At 46.6% G+C, this 17,617-nt stretch overlaps 1 protein-coding gene and 1 long non-coding RNA gene across 9 annotated transcripts in view; one reads left to right on the top strand and one right to left on the bottom strand.

Annotated features, from left to right (window-relative positions):
- BCL2L11 (BCL2 like 11) overlaps positions 1–17,617 on the top strand; it is a 94,609-nt gene that overhangs the window by 50,638 nt on the left and 26,354 nt on the right. For 2 of the 8 annotated variants that reach the window (XM_053383473.1, XM_053383476.1), the window contains one exon: positions 15,333–15,757. In XM_053383473.1, coding sequence (XP_053239448.1) covers positions 15,333–15,757 — 425 coding nt within the window. The other 6 variants (XM_053383481.1, XM_053383474.1, XM_053383480.1 and 3 more) reach the window with 5 other exon arrangements.
- LOC128411277 (uncharacterized) lies at positions 2–4,195 on the bottom strand. Its single transcript, XR_008329743.1, has 3 exons — positions 4,113–4,195; positions 1,917–2,121; positions 2–110 (listed from the first exon to the last, which is right to left on the bottom strand). It is a non-coding gene; the product is annotated as an uncharacterized LOC128411277 (long non-coding RNA).

Here is a 17,617-nt window from a genome sequence, read left to right as displayed (position 1 = left end):
CACACACACACACACACACACACACACACTAACCACTCACTTGGCACATGACAAAAACAACCATGCAAAAAATAATGACAATGATGTTATACTTCGGTACTTTCTGAAATCTGCAAACGACGAAACAGTCCTTGCAAAAATCCAGCACAGAAAACAGCACAGAGGAGGCAATTATTGCAATGTGTATTTCTTGAAATAAATGTGATCTGTAGAAAGGTGTCAGCAAAAGTACGTGCATTTTTGGAAAGAGAGAAAGGCACTTTTAAGGTCCTGCAGCTTTAGAAGCACATGCATCCTTCCAGGAAAAAAACAACCCCAAGGTGCCAGTGGAGAGCCAGTGTGGTGTAGTGGTTAGAGCACTGGGAGACCAGTGTTCAAATTTCCACTTGACTACAATGCTCACTGGGTGACCTTGGGCCACTCACCGTCTCTTGGCCTAACCTACCTCATGGGGTTGTTGTTGTGGGGGGGGGTTAACATGAAGAAAAGAACCATGTACCCCACCTTGAGACCCTTGGAGGAGAGGTGGGAAATGAAGGGAAATGAAGCACTTGGAAAAGTAACTGATGCACAGTGCAATCCTATGCATAGTTACTCAAAAGTTGTAAATGACATTGGGTGGGATTACTAACTAATCCCACTAGCAAAAGACTTCACAAGGACTTAACTGCGATTCCTGTATTACGGGGATTGGACTTGATGAACATTGGGGTTCCTCCCAGCTCCACAATTCTATGATTTTATTTCTTTTGCAAGCACAACATGGCTTTCTCCCCTCCCTGGCATTCCCCTTGTGCCCATGTGTCAGGGGCTCAGGAGCAGAAGCACAGGGGAGAGAGGAAATGGAGAGCGAAGGGGAAGAATCCGAGGGCAGCGTAGGGGAGTATGACAGTGACCCGAGAGATTCCATGAGCTTCTCCAGCGAATCAGAAGATTCCCAGAAGGGTGCGCCGATGGTCAGGGCAAGGAGGGTCCCAGGGGGGACGCACCAGAAACAAGGGGCCAGCGGGAACTCCCAAAGCAGCAGCGGGGGATCAGGACCAGCTTCCCCACCAGAGCGTAGTGGGGGGGAAGAGTCACATGTGTCAGGACCAGCGTCTCCTCCAGCGGGGAGAGAAGATGAGTCAGGGCTGACCACGCCTCCATCGGAGAGTGGGGGAACGGAGGGGAGGTCAGTTCCAGCTAGCCTCCCCGAAGGGGGAAGCAGTGACAGCAGCAGTGCAACGGTCAGGAGGAAGGTTGCCGGCTGGGCGCGCGCGCCAAGTTCAAATGTACAGGCGCGCGGGACAGCAGGAAACCCGGATTGGGAACCAGGTCCTAAAGCCCGCCGGAGGGAGGGGGAAGACTCAGGGGACTCAGCGTTAGAAGAGTCTAGGAAGGGCGAGACCCCGACAGACAGGCGGAACCAGAGGAGGAAAGAGCAAAGGAAGAGGTGGAGCAAGGCTAGAGTCTTAAACTGGTGTCTGGGGGGAGGAGATTCAGACGGAGCTTCAGCGGTCTAGAGTTTGAGACGTAGAGCTGCACGCTGCGGCTGTGAAAGTGAAACTGAACTTCAATAAAGACTTTCGTACTTAACAACGAAACGGCGTTGGTCCTTTGTGAGCTGGGACCTCGGGCAGCTCTGACACCATGAAAAATTGGATCTGGGGGGTCAAGAGAATCCCCAGCACACAAGGGGGGGGATGTTTTACCTGACAAGCTGAAAAGCTTCCGCTGTTGGAATGATTGCCATAGGGCTATGTTCAATTCTTCCCATTGTAGCCAATGGTGTGGCTTCCTGGTAAGTGTGTTTAGGATTTTAGCTTTGCTGTGTATATAAGCTGTCAATGCCACGAACAGGGGTGGCAGAGATTCTCATCGCCACCACCACTCTGTTCCAAATACTGAAGCTGACCTGCCCATCAGCAGAAACTCACTTCAATACTCTGTAGCAGAGTGTCCTCCAGCACACTTGAGTGCAGCACATTAGTTCAGAGATTGCAGGGCAAGTCATGCGGCACACCCAGTTCCAACACCTCACTGTTGCTCATCCGTATCTTCTGCCTGAGGGCAGCTGCCTCACTCTGCCAGTCATGGGGAAAGCCCTGTTTCATCAGATGCACTTGATGTTCTCCTGTTCTCCTGAAAAGCAACACAGGTTACATCAATACATAATAATAATAATAATAATAATAATAATAATAATAATAATAAATTTATTTACCGGTATACCCTGCCCTACCCAGCCAAGACCGGGCTCAGGGTGGCTAACACCAGGTATAAAAACAATTGATGAAAATACAACTTAAAAACAAGATTAAAATACCACATTAAAATGCAGCTTCATTTCAGTAGAAACTCAAATCAAAAACTTTTTGGGGATGAAAAAATCAAATATTCACCAAGGCCAACTATCCAGACTGGTCCTATGTGGGCCAGAAAAAAGCCAGGGAAGTCCCCAAATAGGAGTTCCATCACAGAAGGTGAAAGGAAAAAGGAAAGAGGGGAAGGGGATCAAGTTGATTCCAAGCCAAAGGCCAGGTGGTACAACTCTGTCTTACAGGCCCTATGGAAAGAACTCAGATCCTGCAGGGCCCTGGTCTCATGAGACAGAGCGTTCCACCAGGCCGGAACCAGTGTTGAAAAGGCCCTGGCTCTGGTTCACAAGTGAAGAAAAGCCAGCAAGAATAGAATGTAGTCCTCAAATCAGCTTGATATATTAACACGGCAGCTTAAGAACTCAAAAGGAAGACATCATTAATAATATTCGTAGGCTTCTCCCTGCCCCAGTCCCCAAACAGCAGGAAACCCCAGGAGTGACACAACTGGGTTTTGCTTCCTTTGAATAGGGTGACCATTTACACAGTGCCACAAAAGAGAACAATGATTTGCATCGAATTTGCTAGTTGTATAGGCATAGCTGTCAACTTACAGATTTGAAAATAAGGGACCAGCAGCCTTGAAAATAAGGGACCAGCAGCCAAAATAAGGGACCTGCAGCCTCACCTGTTGCAGGCACTCCAGTCTTCCTGTCCTCCTGCAGTCTGGTCATACTCATGCTGGTAGCTTCGAGAACACTGTCCAACCAACTTTGTAACCAGAGGTTCAACTGAATAGAATATGAATCACATGCACCAGAAAGGCCTATGCAGCCTCAACTTAAGATGGCTCCCCGGCCTGGCTTTGCACTGCAAAGTTTGCAGCAGCACGTGCAACAAAATGGCGTCCAGAATTCGAAAACCCCCTCAGCTTGCATTAACTAGCCACACACAAGGCATGCAAGCTCCACCCCCCCAGTCGTTCTTAGACTTCTTATTGGGTGAGCAACACAGCCAAGCAACACAGTTGGAGCCTCCCTCCTCCCTGGCCGGCAGGGAGGGAAGGAGAGGAGCTGCTTCCTTTGAAATTTAAGGGACATCATTTAAGGGACATTTAAGGGACATCCATCAATAAGGGACAGCAGCGGGACATGGCGTTGGAATAAGGGACTGTCCCTTCAAATAAGGGACACTTGACAGCTCTGTGTATAGGTATAGATGCAGTTTTAGAAGCAATTGCTATAATTTAAATAGAGATGCATCTCAACGTAGTGGGGAAAACTGAACAAGCGACCTGTGTGCCTGGCTCAGTCTGCTGTGCAGGTAACGTCCAGGCCCCTGTTATTTTCTTGTGGTTCTTTATCTTAAGGCAATACTTGAATTTCAAGTGGATGACCCCTTCAGATAGAGTATTTCCTAAACTTGGGTCTCCAGCTGTTTTTGGACTACAACTCCCATCATCCCTAGCTAGCAGGACCAGTGGTCAGGGATGATGGGAATTGTAGTCCCAAAACAGCAGGAGACCCAAGTTTGGGAAACGTCGAGATAGAGAGTTGCCTACTGGCAACCCTTAAAGAAATAAATAATAAACATGCATAGGATTATTCTGAAAAGCACTGAATGTGGGGCATAGGTTTCTCCTGTGCCACATTATACATTTTTGCAGGGTCAAAAGGGGCTTTGTTTCTGGTTGAGTGCAATAGTGCTGGCTAGTGGCATCCTAGAAAGCAGAATGAAGGCAGTTATGACAGGCTTTTGGAGAAACTTAAGCAAGCAATCCAGTGTGACTCAGGATTGTTAGGAACAAATGCTTACTAATGAGTCTCTAGCAACTCCCAGTTGGGGATTTTACAGAGGAGGAAGGTTTGAAGGGGATTTCAGCTTTCTCATCTTTCTCAGCCCGCCCTGCCCCAGGCTTGGGTCATTCGGACTCATAGAGACTTCCACCACCCACCCTTTTCATCTTAATTCCTGCAATACCGAAAACATTTATCCAACATGTTCCTCAAATCCTAACGACCTGAAACTGAAAGAAATGGCAAAATCTGAGTGAACACAGATCAGATTGAAAGGCCATTTTCTCACCAGAGAGGATGTGTTCCAAATTGAGATTAATTCATCTACTGGCATCTTGGAACATTGTAACAAATCAGCTAGGAAAACCAGAAACATAATTTAGCCCATTTCACATTTTAGTAGCAAGGCAAATAAACGTTATTCATGGGAAGACTAGATTCAGAGCAATGTTCCAATTATATATTCAATTTAAATTGCAAAAAAATCCCAATGTATTTTAATTTATTGTTGTTTTTAAATTGGGGTGTATGGGGTGTTAGGGGATGGGTAGTATCCTTGATGAGGGTCCCCCACACTCTCATCTATGGCTCCTAGAAGCTCTTAGCATGCAACAGCAGTCGCACCCCAGGAACAGCTTTGATTTTTTTAAAAAAGATATTTATTAAAGTTTTATAGAAAGACAAAGATTTCAAAACAACGAAAATACAAAAAGAACAAAAAAGAAAATGCAAAGAATACAAAAATACATAAAACACAACAAACAAAAAATAATTAAAAACAAGTCAATTTTTCAAATTTTTAAATTCTCCTTAACTTGTTTCCCTGACCTCCTCACACCTCCCTTTTTTGTATTCCCATTCACATAATTCAGCAAATCCTTACCCTCTTTCTTTAAACTTAACTCAATATCTCAACATATTATAGCTTTATATTTTCATCCATTATCAATCCATTTTTACATATTCTTGTTAACCTTGTTACTAAGGCCACTTAATTTCAATCCAACATCATTTTAACATTCATTAATTTTACAATATTTCTGCAAATAGTCTTTAAATTTCTTCCAATCTTCTTCCACCGACTCTTCTCCCTGGTCTCGGATTCTGCCAGTCATTTCCGCACCCCAGGAACAGCTTTGAGTGGCTTGTTACACCAGGTGAGGGTAGCTGATGGATCTCAAACCCTTGGTAAGTTAGGGGATTCCCCTGCATGTGAAGACAGACTCTGGCAGACTGAGCAGACAAGATCAATACTGGGTCCAACTGTCAAGAAGGTGGTTTCTACACGAACTGTAGAGGGAAATGAGGAGCAGATAGGACTCATCAACCTGGGAAGGTAGCCCATGTAGATGGAAAACTCTGATCCTAAACCTCCCGTGCTGAAATATACTCAGAGTCGCAAAGTGATTTCATGCTCTTTATTCAGCTCATAGTGGTGAGGAGGAATGAAAGTCCCCTCAAAGTATCTGCTTTATATATACATTATTTACACAATGGGCTGCACATGATTGGCTAATTCCGGAATTCTACTGTAAGCCAATCAGGTTGTGGATTCACTTCTATCTGGAGCATGATTGGGTAGTTCCTGCCAACCAATCATACTGCTGCATTGTTCTAGGACCAATCAGACTGCTGCATTCTGAATCCTATTGTTCTAGGACCAATCAGACTGCTGCCTTTTGGATCCTATTGTTCTAGGACCAATCAGACTGCTGCAGTTTGGATCCTATTCAACTCAGTACATAACATGTGCCTTATAGCTAAACTCATTTGTGAAAAAGGCTTCGGGAATAAACCCCAAGGAGCAATCCATACCCACTGCCTTGCGGAACATCTTCAGGAAAAGAAAAGGCTAAGGCAGGGGTAGGCAACCTAAGGCCCGTGGGCCACAAGTGCGGCCCACGTGGGTCATTTAACCAGCCCACGAGCTGCCCCCAAACTGAGCTGACTGCTTGGTGAGTCCCTGCGAGCTGCACTAAACCGGTGCAGCATGGCACGGGGACTCACTTCCATGGTGCCAGAAATTGTGTCTGTGCATGCGCAGATGCCAAAAATCGTGTCTGCGCAAGACGCAGACAACGGAAATCGCATCTGTGCAGATGCCAGAAATCACAGGCATGCACACTCACACACGTGCACAATCTGGCCGACAGAGGGATCTCCGCTGGAGTGAACCGGCCAAGACAAGGTAAACCTTGCCAACCCCTGGGCTAAGGAGTAAACCCTGCATACATCTGAAGTGGAGTCCCTAAGGTGGTTGGATGGCAGCTTCTGCTGCAGCCAAGCTGGTGCAAAATGTATAGCATTGCTTTCCTTTGGACCACATCAGCAAGGCTGAAAGGAGGCAGGCAGCCCAGGACCTCCATATACACTGCCCACATTTGCACCTCAGAGAAGTCACTTTGGTGCTGAAAATGCAACAAACTTTTACATATCTCACAATAGCTAGGGGTATAGGTGCTTATGGGAAATAATCTTTCAAGTTCTGAACATCAGATGGGGAAATGACTGCCGTTTTGTTTTCCATAAATGTCATCCTAGCCCACCTCTAGTTAAGTCCCCCTTCTACAGCCACTGCTCAGCTGTAGTAGCAAAGAGTTGCAGCGTACAATTCCACATGCCTGAAAAGTGGTCGCCAGGTCTATTCCTGTTGTAGTTTGTACATTAACTTTGATACAGGTTGTGTTTGAAAAGCAAATAGCATTATTTACTCTCATACTGTCTCATTCTGAAGAAGGGCATGGATTATTTATGTACTGTTCCCCAACTCTTTATATAGTGGAATACCTTCCTCACTTTTCCCCACTCTACAAGGACCATATTTGGTAAAGTGATGTGTGGCATGATAACTCAGGATTTCTCCTTCACTCTGTTTTGTAGACAGTATGTAGGCCTGCTCTCTAAGGTGGACAGTAGCTCCCTAGGAAAGGACAAAATGGGCTCTACCCGAGTGAACATAAGAAGCATAGATTCTGAATCAGACCAAGTCTATTTAGTTCCGCATTCTGTTATTACAGTGACCAACAACCGCCATAGCCCTCAATTTCTGTTCCCCAATGACTGGTATTACTAGAGGCATACTAGTGATATTCGCATTCACAAAAGTTAAGGAGTATGGTTGGTATCCGTCTGCCTTGGGAGGCAAAGGAGGAGTGCACCTTTGCGGGTGAGGTCAAACCATTAGAGTTACAGCGCCTGCTGTGGCTGTAGAAACCGATAAGGGAAAGATATGTTTTGTTGCACCTGGGGCCCGATGAAGGTGCTCGGTTGTGCTGATTTCTCTGAAAATGTGTTCTAAATCCTGCTTTATATCTTAAGGCAAGCATAGCTCTGCTGAAACGAGTTTAAGAACAAATATAGCCTCAGCCTTCAACAAGCTAAACCTCTAAACTATAGGCCATTCAAATTAGATACAAATTACTATTATATTAAGGGACGCGGGTGGCGCTGTGGGTTAAACCACAGAGCCTAGGACTTGCCGATCAGAAGGTCGGTGGTTCGAATCCCCGCGACGGGGTGAGCTCCCGTTGCTCGGTTCCTGCTCCTGCCAACCTAGCAGTTCGACAGGACGTCAAAGTGCAAGTAGATAAATAGGTACCGCTCCGGTGGGAAGGTAAACGGTGTTTCCGTGTGCTGCTCTGGTTCATTTATATTATTATAAATTCATATTATTATTAGGTAGCAGCATCATTTGTGGAAACTGCATCCCGTATCTCTTGTTAGTGCAGTACTTAGTGTGTACAACATCTATTATACTCAAGATAATAGATTATACTCTATCTTGGTTTTAAACATTTTTTACTAAAATATTTTGTTAAAGATTAACAGATTTCTTCAGAAGCCAGTTGTAAACATTATGGTTTTTTTGAAAAGTTGTCCATTTACTAATAAAGGAATCTCTCTGTCTTATCCTTTCATGAACAAGTTGTTTGCTTCTGGTTACAGCATGATACATGTTCAAATTATGGAACAGATTGTAGATAGGTGAAGGGAGATCATCAAGGTGGGTGGTAGGTGACTAGAGGAAGGTGACTACCATGTAGCATAGTGAGAAGAACAAACAGTAAGATTATAGAGAGCATTGTCAGCGGAATTGATTTCAAGAGGAGAGGACTTTTCCCCCCAGTGAGTGTGAAGCAAGGGATGGAATTAACAGAAACTTGTCTGGTTAGAATCATACGGGTATCAGTAGCATGCACTATGTGGGTGGATCTCAAGGGACCATCTGCCTGAGCCATGTTCTAGAAGTCATCAGTTTAATCAGGACCGCAAAAGCTGATTCTGAAGCAAAAAAACATTCAGAAATATCACATGGTATGGTCTTCACATGACTATTGTGAATAAGCAATCACACTTGACTGCCCCCACTACTTGGGAAAAATATCACTGCCTATAGAAAATCTGAAGAAGTGTGCATGCACACGAAAGCTCATACCAAGAACTAACTTAGTTGGTCTTTAAGGTGCTACTGGAAGGAAAAATTTTTTTTGTTTTGACTATAGAAAATCTGTTCAGTCTGAAGAGTTGATGGTATATAGTTAATGACAAATTGGGTATGATACCAAATGTGGGTTAAAGTGGCTATGTTTATTTGATGACCTGTTTTTTTGGAGGGGTGCCATGTTTGGTTCCCCCCCCCTTTCCCTCTGTCTTCTATGATTTGGGTTATATGCAGGTGTTTTACCCAGTGGGTTGCTTTTCTTTTTTTGATGGGGTGGTGGTTCCGAGCATCACCAGTTTTTCTTCTGTGAAATGGGTATTTGGCCGAGAATATGGATTTCCAAAATGGTTGGGGATCTCTGCCTTTATCTAACACATTGCCTTCAGATGCAGCGGAGAATGCTCCCCCATCCCTAGTGTTGAAAGGAGAGCAAACGGGGCCTGTTTACTCAGCTTTTGTGAAGAAATGGAAGAGGTGGACCATCTTGTCACTTGCCTCAGGCAGAAAAAATGTCAGGCCAGCAACAAAATCCGGAGGACCACAAGTCAATCCCGGCACTTGTCAGCTCTGTTAAAAACCATTGTCTTGGAGTCTGAGCATCTTCCAAATGTTTTTGCCAAACCTCCTTCTTGCTTCTGAACATCTCACACCCCCTTCTGTTTCAAATTAAGCAGTCCAGAATAACTACCACCCACTCTGGTTTCATACTCAGCTTGCCTTCACATCTGAGCCTTCCTTCCCCTAAAACAGATTATGTGCGCTTTGGGAGGAGAGAGTTAAGAATACAAAATAAAATAAATAAATACAATAAAAATAAAAGCACCTGACGGCAGAGGGAACGGCGTTTCTGTTTGCTTTTGAAAGAGAAACTTCACCCCTGTTAAAGGCACCTTAACGAGTCGCGCTTTGCCACGGTCTCATCAGGCTCTTGGCTGTAGGAGGCGAAAGGGCCGCGGCGAAACTCTGCTTGGTTTCGAAACCAGCGAATTGCTTCTCGTTCGCGCCGACTGCCTGAGGGAAAGAAAGAAAGAAAGATAGATAGATCCGCCGCCGCCACCCTGCGTGGAGCCGCCGCGCGGGGTTGTTGTGCAAGAGTTTCCCCCGCTAACTTCCACCAACTTCCTCCCGAGCCTGGCAGTGGACGAAGTTGTTGTCATCGACGCAACACCGGCTTCTTATCAGTTCTGCATGCTGGCTGTCTTAAATATACATTTCTATATCTATATATCTCCGGCCTCCCTCAGGCGCGCGGGCGACTCCGCCCTCAGGTGATTGGCGCCAGAAGAAGCCTCCCGCGCAGGAGCGAGAGCGGGAGGCCGACCTGGCAGCCCCAAGGCGCCTTTTTCCTCCCTTCAGGCGCGCGCGGCGTGGGCAGGCAGCCGCCGCCGCAGGCAAGTGGCGGGGAGTCCCGGCGGCGCCGAAAGGCCGGCTTCGGGTCTTCTCCTTAACCGCGGTCTTGGGAGGAGGAGGAGGAGAAGGGCCGCCCGGCAGCCTTACCTCGTTCCGTCCCTCTCCCGCATTTCTACTCGGCTGCGCGGTCTCCAGGCGCCTCACGCCGGGCCGGGCCGTCGGGCTGTTTAGAAATAAGGCCGGGCGTGAGGAAAACGCACCTCGAGAAATCGGTGCCGTTTAAAAACGGGCAGAGGCCGGTGACGCCGAGGCGAGTGGCGGCGGGAGATGTTGTAAATAATAATAATAATAATAATAATAATAATAATAATAATAATAATAATAATAATAATAATAATAATAATGTATTTAAAAGTGTGGCAAGCTGTAAAGCGGGGCGGGGAGGAAGAAAGGTGAAGAAAAGGTGAGAGAAAGGAGCATTCCTGAAGTAAGGATGGGTCGTGGTTTTTGAGGTGTGGAAAAGACGGGTGGGGTGGTTATTTATTTATTTATTTATTCAAAGGCATTTGCACTTCTTTAAGCCGGCCTTGGGGTGGAAATGGTGGTGGTGGGTGCGAGCAAAGTATTTCATTTATTACTGTATTTTTAATATTGTATTTGAGTTTTTCAGTCCCAGGTATCAAAAGGCTTGGGGCCTTTCCTGCCTGCCTCTTGTCTGTCTGTCTATCTATCATCTATCTATCTATCTATCTATCTATCTATCATCTATCATCTATCTATCTATCTATCTATCTATCTATCTATCTCTATCATCTATCTATCTATCTATCTATCTATCTATCTATCTATCTATCTATCTTAACACCCTGAAATTTGCCTCCTACCAGGTAGCCTAGATGTAAAGTTGGGCTGTTATGACAAGGAAGGTGAGTATATTGATTAAATGGGACAGTAAGTGACCCTGGGGAGGAAGAAGGATTTAGAGGGTTGTGACATACTGAGTGGAGAGTGAGGGAAGTGAAAGGGCCAGGCAGTTAAAGAAAGACAAGAAACTTTATATTTGGTCCTAATGGGTGGGGGTGAGGGAAGGGGACCCTATTGGTGACACATATGTGCAAGTTTGGAATAGGCTCTATGGTGGTGGCTAGCTGGATTTAGGACCATGTTGGTGTGCAAGGATGTGGAAAGTTCAGGTCCTTCCAGGGCAAGGTATGAGGGCACATGTCCAGTTTAGTTTCTTGGTGGAAAGAGTGAAGGATATAAATGTACTAAATAAGAACCCTGGACTCCCTTCTCTACATTTATTAGAGCATCGGCTTCCTTCTCTCCACTTAGAACCTTAATCTGGTATTAATTATATCCACTTGTTATATAATTTGGTACAGTATATTACCCACTCCCTGCCCAGCATCAACACTGCACACACTGTCATTTCTCCCTCTTTTCTGCTCTTGCACAACTGTCTCCTGTGCTTTTTCATCTCTAGCCCCAGTCCTCTCAGGTGCTTACAACCTGACTATTTTTTATTTTTTAATAATCTGACTTTTAAAAAAAACAATCTAATTGAACCTTGGTTGTTGTTTTTTAAAGGCCTGCGTTATAATCAGTTGAGGGCACCAGAACTTAATAGTATCCCATAGCAGATCAGCACTGTGATTGTTTGGACAAGCAGCTAGCCAAGGATAGGTAGGCCAGTAAAAAAAGAAAGAAAAAAGGCCTGTTACCAATAAGGCATGCAAAACTTGGTTGCATTGTCACTGCTGCTGGTGCTTCCAGTTTGTGAAACAAGTGTAGGGTGTCATTTTTATATTTAACATTTCTATCCCTGCCCACTCGTCTTCCTAGAACCTTAAAGCAACACCATCTTACAAGGCAGGTTAGCCTGAGAATTAGTGACTCACCTGAGACAAGTCAAGGTTTATAACTAAGAGTCAAATCAGGATTTCTCAAACTCAAAACTGAACAATGCTTTTTTTACACATTTTTTGCAAGGTTCTGGTTGATTTGAGCTATGGATAGGGGGTTACTTTGTGGAAGAATGAGAATGTTAATATTAGAACTCAAATTTGAGTCTTTGGAAGCATTTGGTGGAGTACAAGGGCTGAAGAAGGCATGATGACTGCTTGGAGACAGTGTTTTGTGAGAATTGTGTGGTGAGGACAGGACGTTGTGGGAGCAGATCTGCAGTGCTGTGTGCACTTCATAGTGTGTGCATGGAGAATGAGGTGACTCTAACATACTGAGGGACTTTACATGTACAGGAGAAGGCATTTTGGAGGGAGAAATGAGGCATGTGCTACACTTGTGTGGAACTTAAATGGGTTGGGCAGGGGCAAAAGTAGGCTTTGTTTCACCTGGGTCAAAGACCCAGTTTGGCACCCTACATGCACATGTGCCTACACACTACACAGGCTGGGAGCCTCAATGCGCCCCTCTGAAGGCTTCACCCAGGCAAAAAACATGCCCCCCGCTACCGCTCTGGGTTCGGAGAGGAAATTGACAATTTATGGAGGCCAGGTGAACCTGAGGATGAGGATGCTAGCTGTAGAGGGAATGAAAAGGAACATCCTGTAGGGTTTTCTCTGGGTTTGATAGGTATGCCATTTCAACTGGAAGTTTTTGGGTGGGGAAGAGACTGGTTGACTGCTGTGGTTGCAAGAGGGCCTGTTTGCAGAAATGAGTGGATTGCTGACTGAATGGGGACAAAGTGTGTGTCTGGATAGGTTTGTTAATAATGGAGCAAGAATTTGTGGTGAGGATAGTGTGTGGCTGTGTGATGCTGGGGGTAAATTGTGTGTGTGTGTGTGTGTGTGTGTGTGTGAGAGAGAGAGAGAGAGAGAGAGAGAGAACTGCGGGTATAGGGTGATATATAAATTTAATAAATAACAATATATAATACACCAATCCATTAAGTTTGAGGATCTAGTAAGGCTGCCTGCTGTAAGGATGAATGGGGTATGGGTGAGACAGTGTGTAATTTGTTGTGGGGGATGGAAAGAAAAAATAGGGAAAAGGCTGGTGAAATGCCATAGCATGCCGTGAACGAGAGGAGCCTGCGCTTGGATTGGTAACAGATTCTTTTTTAAACCAGTGATCTGAGGGTGAGAGAACTGGGCGCGGATACTCCGGTTAAGGGAGTAAATAGCCTCTGGGTGTAGGTTTGTAGGGATGCTAAGCAGAAGCAGGGCGGAGTCCAGTCTTCCGGGTGAAGCTCGGACGAGGTGGGGGCAGCCTCTCGATGCATCCGTGGCTTTGCATCTGACTAAGCTTTAAGCTTTATTCCTCGAAAAACTGGTGCCGCGGTAAATGCGTCGCCAGGTTTTCTCGGGTGTATGTGTGTGCGCGCGGGCGCGCGTGTTCCTTCCACATTCTTTGTAGGGTTCTCCCCACCCCCCGCCGTTTAAAAACAAAAGTGGAAAGTGGGTCGTCGGGCCAGGGCGTAAGAGCGGCTGCTGCTGCTCCTTGCAGCAGAACTACGTCTCGATCGTCACCACCACCACCAGTGCCGCGGCGGCGGCTCCAGGAAGCTCCTGAGGACATGCGAGGAGGGAGGGAGGCGACGAGTGGGAGCGAGGGAGGCGGGCCGTGGCGCAGAGCAGGGTTGTGGCAGGCTGTGCGCGCGCGCCCGCGCCTCTCCCTCTCTCTCTCTGGCCGAGTTTGTAAACACAACCCTCGCGCTGAGGTGGGCGGAGCGCGACCGCCCTGCCGCTCCGGATTGGCCTCGAATCCTCGGCGAATGTTTTTACAGTGGCGACTGGGCGGGCGCCTAGCCCTGTGTTTGGAGAAGCGGTCAGAGCGCGGCAGTGCCCTCCTGGCTGGCTGTGTTGTGTGCGTGCGGCGGGAGCAGCGGCAGCAGCTGCAGCGGCGGAGAGCTTGTTCTCCCGGCGCGCGCGCGGCGTGTGTATATGTTTGTGCGCGTCGCCCTCTTCGCCTCTGCCTTCGCGGAGGAGGAGCGGGGTCAGCCTAGGGGAAGTTTCGGGTTTGCCTCGGGATGACTCAGAAGCCATAAAGCGTAAGTAGCGGCCGGGGGATGGGTGCGTTTGCGAGTGTGTGTGTGTGGGATGGGCTTGTGGGCCGGGGTCTCTCGGTGTGCGTGCCTGTGTCTCCACCCCTTCTTCTTATCCCCTCCCCCTTTGTGTGTGTGCCCGTCTCTGGGTCTGTTATTCTCCTGCCTTGAGCTCGCTCTCCCTTTGTTGGGTTTCATAGCGGGAAGGGATTTGTCCTCCACGTTCCCGGTCGGGCTGCCGCCCGGTGTCGTTTCCCAACGAGCACTCTTCAGACCGCGGAGAAGCGACTTGAGCTTGCAGCTGAATTTATTTGCAAGTCGCAGCGCGGGTGTTGCCCCCACCTCCCTCTCTCCTGCTCCCCTCCCCCTAAAGCTCCTTCCCAGGCTTTGCCTTTGCATGGCTATTTTCCCCACTACTCCCCACCTTTTTGTTCCGTGCTTGTGATGGTTTTTCCAACTTTTTGTATGCGTGTCTTTAAATTGACATTTTTCTTCAACCTGTTGTTGGTTGCGTCTCAATCGGGCAACGATGGAGCGCTTAGTCAAGTCACGCTAGACATTTTGGAAAGAAAGTAAATAAAGGTGAGTTGGAGCGGGTGGTGGTGTCTCCTCTTGTCTCCCTGCCGGAGTGACCGACTGTGGTTCGTTTCTTGCTGTTCCCTTTTGCCATCGACCGAAACAAAATGTAAATAAGAGTCGCCGTGGCGTCTCGAAAGGTTTCGAAGTGAAACGTTTCCTTGCGTCTTTTTCTTAGCAGAGAGAAGGATTTGGTGGTGGCGAACCAGCCGTAGAAAGGATGAGGGGAGGGGAGGAGTGAACGGAGGAGCACTTTGCAGTGTACAAACGCTATTGTTGTGACGCACTTTTACAACTGATTGCTCTTGCCAAACCTTCCAGACTTGCTGTGATCAGCATATTCAGTAGAACAATGGAGAGAGAGCCTGGCCGACTTCCCTGTCCTGCACAATCACGGCATCGACTGCTCACTTAACATTTCAACACTGTATCTGATCCTCCTGTCTAATGACTTGGAGAGGATTGGTGATCCAAGTTAATATTCCTTTTTCTTTCTTTTCTTAGCCAGTTGAACCACCTCCCCCCTCCCCCACAATCAAACTTGGAATGCTTGCTCAGCTGGCTAGCAAGTTTTGTCTTCAAACTTTTGTTGTACTTGTTTTTCTTTTCACCAGGAGAAGCTTTTTTGTGAATGATGTTGGACTGGATAATACAGGTTGACATCTTCAACAGTGCTCACTTTTATTTTTAATTCTGGCATGCTGGTTAATTTGTACATGAAAAGGGGATGGAAAACACACAGTGGTTTGTATTTGTATTGTATTTCTTAATGACTGCACTGCAATTCCACCACTATTAACCTAGTCTTGGGTGAACATTATGTGTAATTTCAGTTGCCTTTCTCTTTTTCTCCTCTTACTTTCCAGGGGGAGAACACAAATAAAAGGCCCAATGGCAAAACAATCTTCTGATTTAACTTCTGAGTGCGGTAGAGAGGGTGGACAATTGCAGCCTGCTGAAAGGCCAGCTCAGCATCTTCGGCCTGGGGCCCCTACCTCCTTACAAACTGTGTACCAAGGTAATCATTCGGGCGAGCGGGACACTTCATCACCCAGTAGCCCTCAGGGACCACTGGCACCACCCTCCAGCCCCAGTCCGTTTGCTACCAGATCCCCGTTGTTCATATTTGTAAGAAGATCCCCACTGCTGTCCAGATCCTCCAGTGGGTATTTCTCTTTTGACACCGACAGGAGTCCTGCACCTATGAGTTGCGACAAGGCCACACAGACTCCGAGTCCCCCGTGTCAAGCCTTCAGTCATTATCTAAGCGCAATGGGTAAGCTAGACCATGGTAAGAAACATTTCCACTTGTGTTCTGAATTCAGCCTGTCAGTGAAGCTTGCATTTGTGTGTGTGTGTTTGGCCTTATATGAACTCTGAAAGGGGGTCAGTTAGTGCAGTGTAGTGGTTGAGAGACTGAACTGTGAGCCATGAGGTTCACCAGCTCAGATCTTTCCTTTGCCGTGAACTTGCTAGGTAGCCTTTTGCAAATTACATAAGCACACAAGAATAGCCATGCTGGGTCAGACCAGTTGCCTATCTGGCATGCTGTTACCCACAGTGGCCAACCAAATGCCTGTTGAAGCCCAGAATCAGGACAGGTGAAATAGCAGTCTCTCCACTTGTGCTCTCCAGTAGCTGGGACTGAGAGGCATGCTATCTGTGGTATAGGGATAATATAACAGTGTGGTTTGACAAATTTACTGAGGCAATTGTATGTAAAATGTCTGGAGTACTCTGAAGTGTTAAATAAATGCTAGGGATTACACACACCCTGTATATGCTATAGGAATAGTACGCCAAGAAGTCAAAAAGAAACTGCTTTTCTGGGATATTTTCCAGTAAATCAGGACGTTACTGTATATTAAGTGGCACTATGATTCTTACACCCTTTTAGAGTAGTCCTGTAATTGCAGTGAGGCTACTCTGGAAGAAGTAAGGGCCAAGCTGCACATGACGCTAAATGTGCCACTTGTAACATGAATGTTTTTACCATACTAAACAACTATGGAGTAGTGGTGATTAGGATGGCACTGTGGTGTGCTGGAAGGGGGTGGAACAGTTTCCTCTGGCACAGTCCCGATGAGTGTTGCTCCTGTCTGCTTAGTATTGATCCTGGAAGTGAAGCTTTCATTGATGCTAATGGAAACTTTTTTACTGGAGCAAATAGTAGTGGGGTGGGGAGACTTTCACTGGACTGCAGTAGTGGTGGAAATGCTCCCTCCAGCACATCCTCATCAGCCCCCGCCCCTCCACCATACCTCTTAGTCACTGTTTTAAAAACATGCAGAAAACTGAAAATGATGTGCTTGGTGTCCTATGTAACTTGGTCCTAAGTTGAAGATTGTCATCAAAACATCTAACCTGCTGCCTATGCTTTTTTCACCCATTGCTTAGAAGTGTAGGAAGGTAGCATCTGCATGTCAGTCATCACCCTCCACAAGGCACTAGACATTTTCCAGGAATACACAAGCAGTGGCACTCTTGACTGGAAGCTACACCAGCTTCCATCCATGGTGGCCATCTGCCATCTTAACTTACCCGAAATGCAATTCCTCTGCCTATAGATCAATGGAATCTTTTGTTGTCCCATGTGGATTACAGATCTGTGAAATTATAATGCCATAAACCTATGTGCCAGGGTGTTGCATTTTGCATGACTTAAAATGATGGACAGTCACCATGGATGGGAGCCAAGTTTGGCTCCTGTTCAAAGGCAGCACTACTACTCACTGCTGAAAAGCATCTGGGAGAGGGCCATGAATGGTGATGCAAATGGCTTGGACCAGTGAGGGGCCACTGGGACCTGTTCTGGCCAATTGCTGGTGCCAGGCATGCAGTGACAGGAATTGGCTTCTCACTCCATATCTGGTTTTCAGGTGTTCAAAAGTTTAGATTACCTGTAAATTGCAAGATTTGGAATAAGTGAATACTGAAAAGTTCAGGCGATTGGTATTGGCAGCCCCATGTCTAACCAAGTCTAAAATTAAGAGACTGCAGTGTTCACTATGAAACAAACTTGAACCCTCACACTGATGATGAGCTGCTTCAGATGTAATGTTTAGACGTAGTTTAGTGTTCCTTGAACAAGCCTAGGTGAGTTTCAAGCCTTTGTGGTCCCCTCCCCCCTCTGACACAACTGTGAAGAGGA

Source organism: Podarcis raffonei, chromosome 3 (assembly GCF_027172205.1).
Source record: "Podarcis raffonei isolate rPodRaf1 chromosome 3, rPodRaf1.pri, whole genome shotgun sequence".
In the NCBI taxonomy this organism is placed as follows: Eukaryota; Metazoa; Chordata; class Lepidosauria; order Squamata; family Lacertidae; genus Podarcis; species Podarcis raffonei.
The sequence above is the reverse complement of the archived record's forward strand: the minus strand, read 5'-3'. Positions and strand labels throughout refer to the sequence as shown.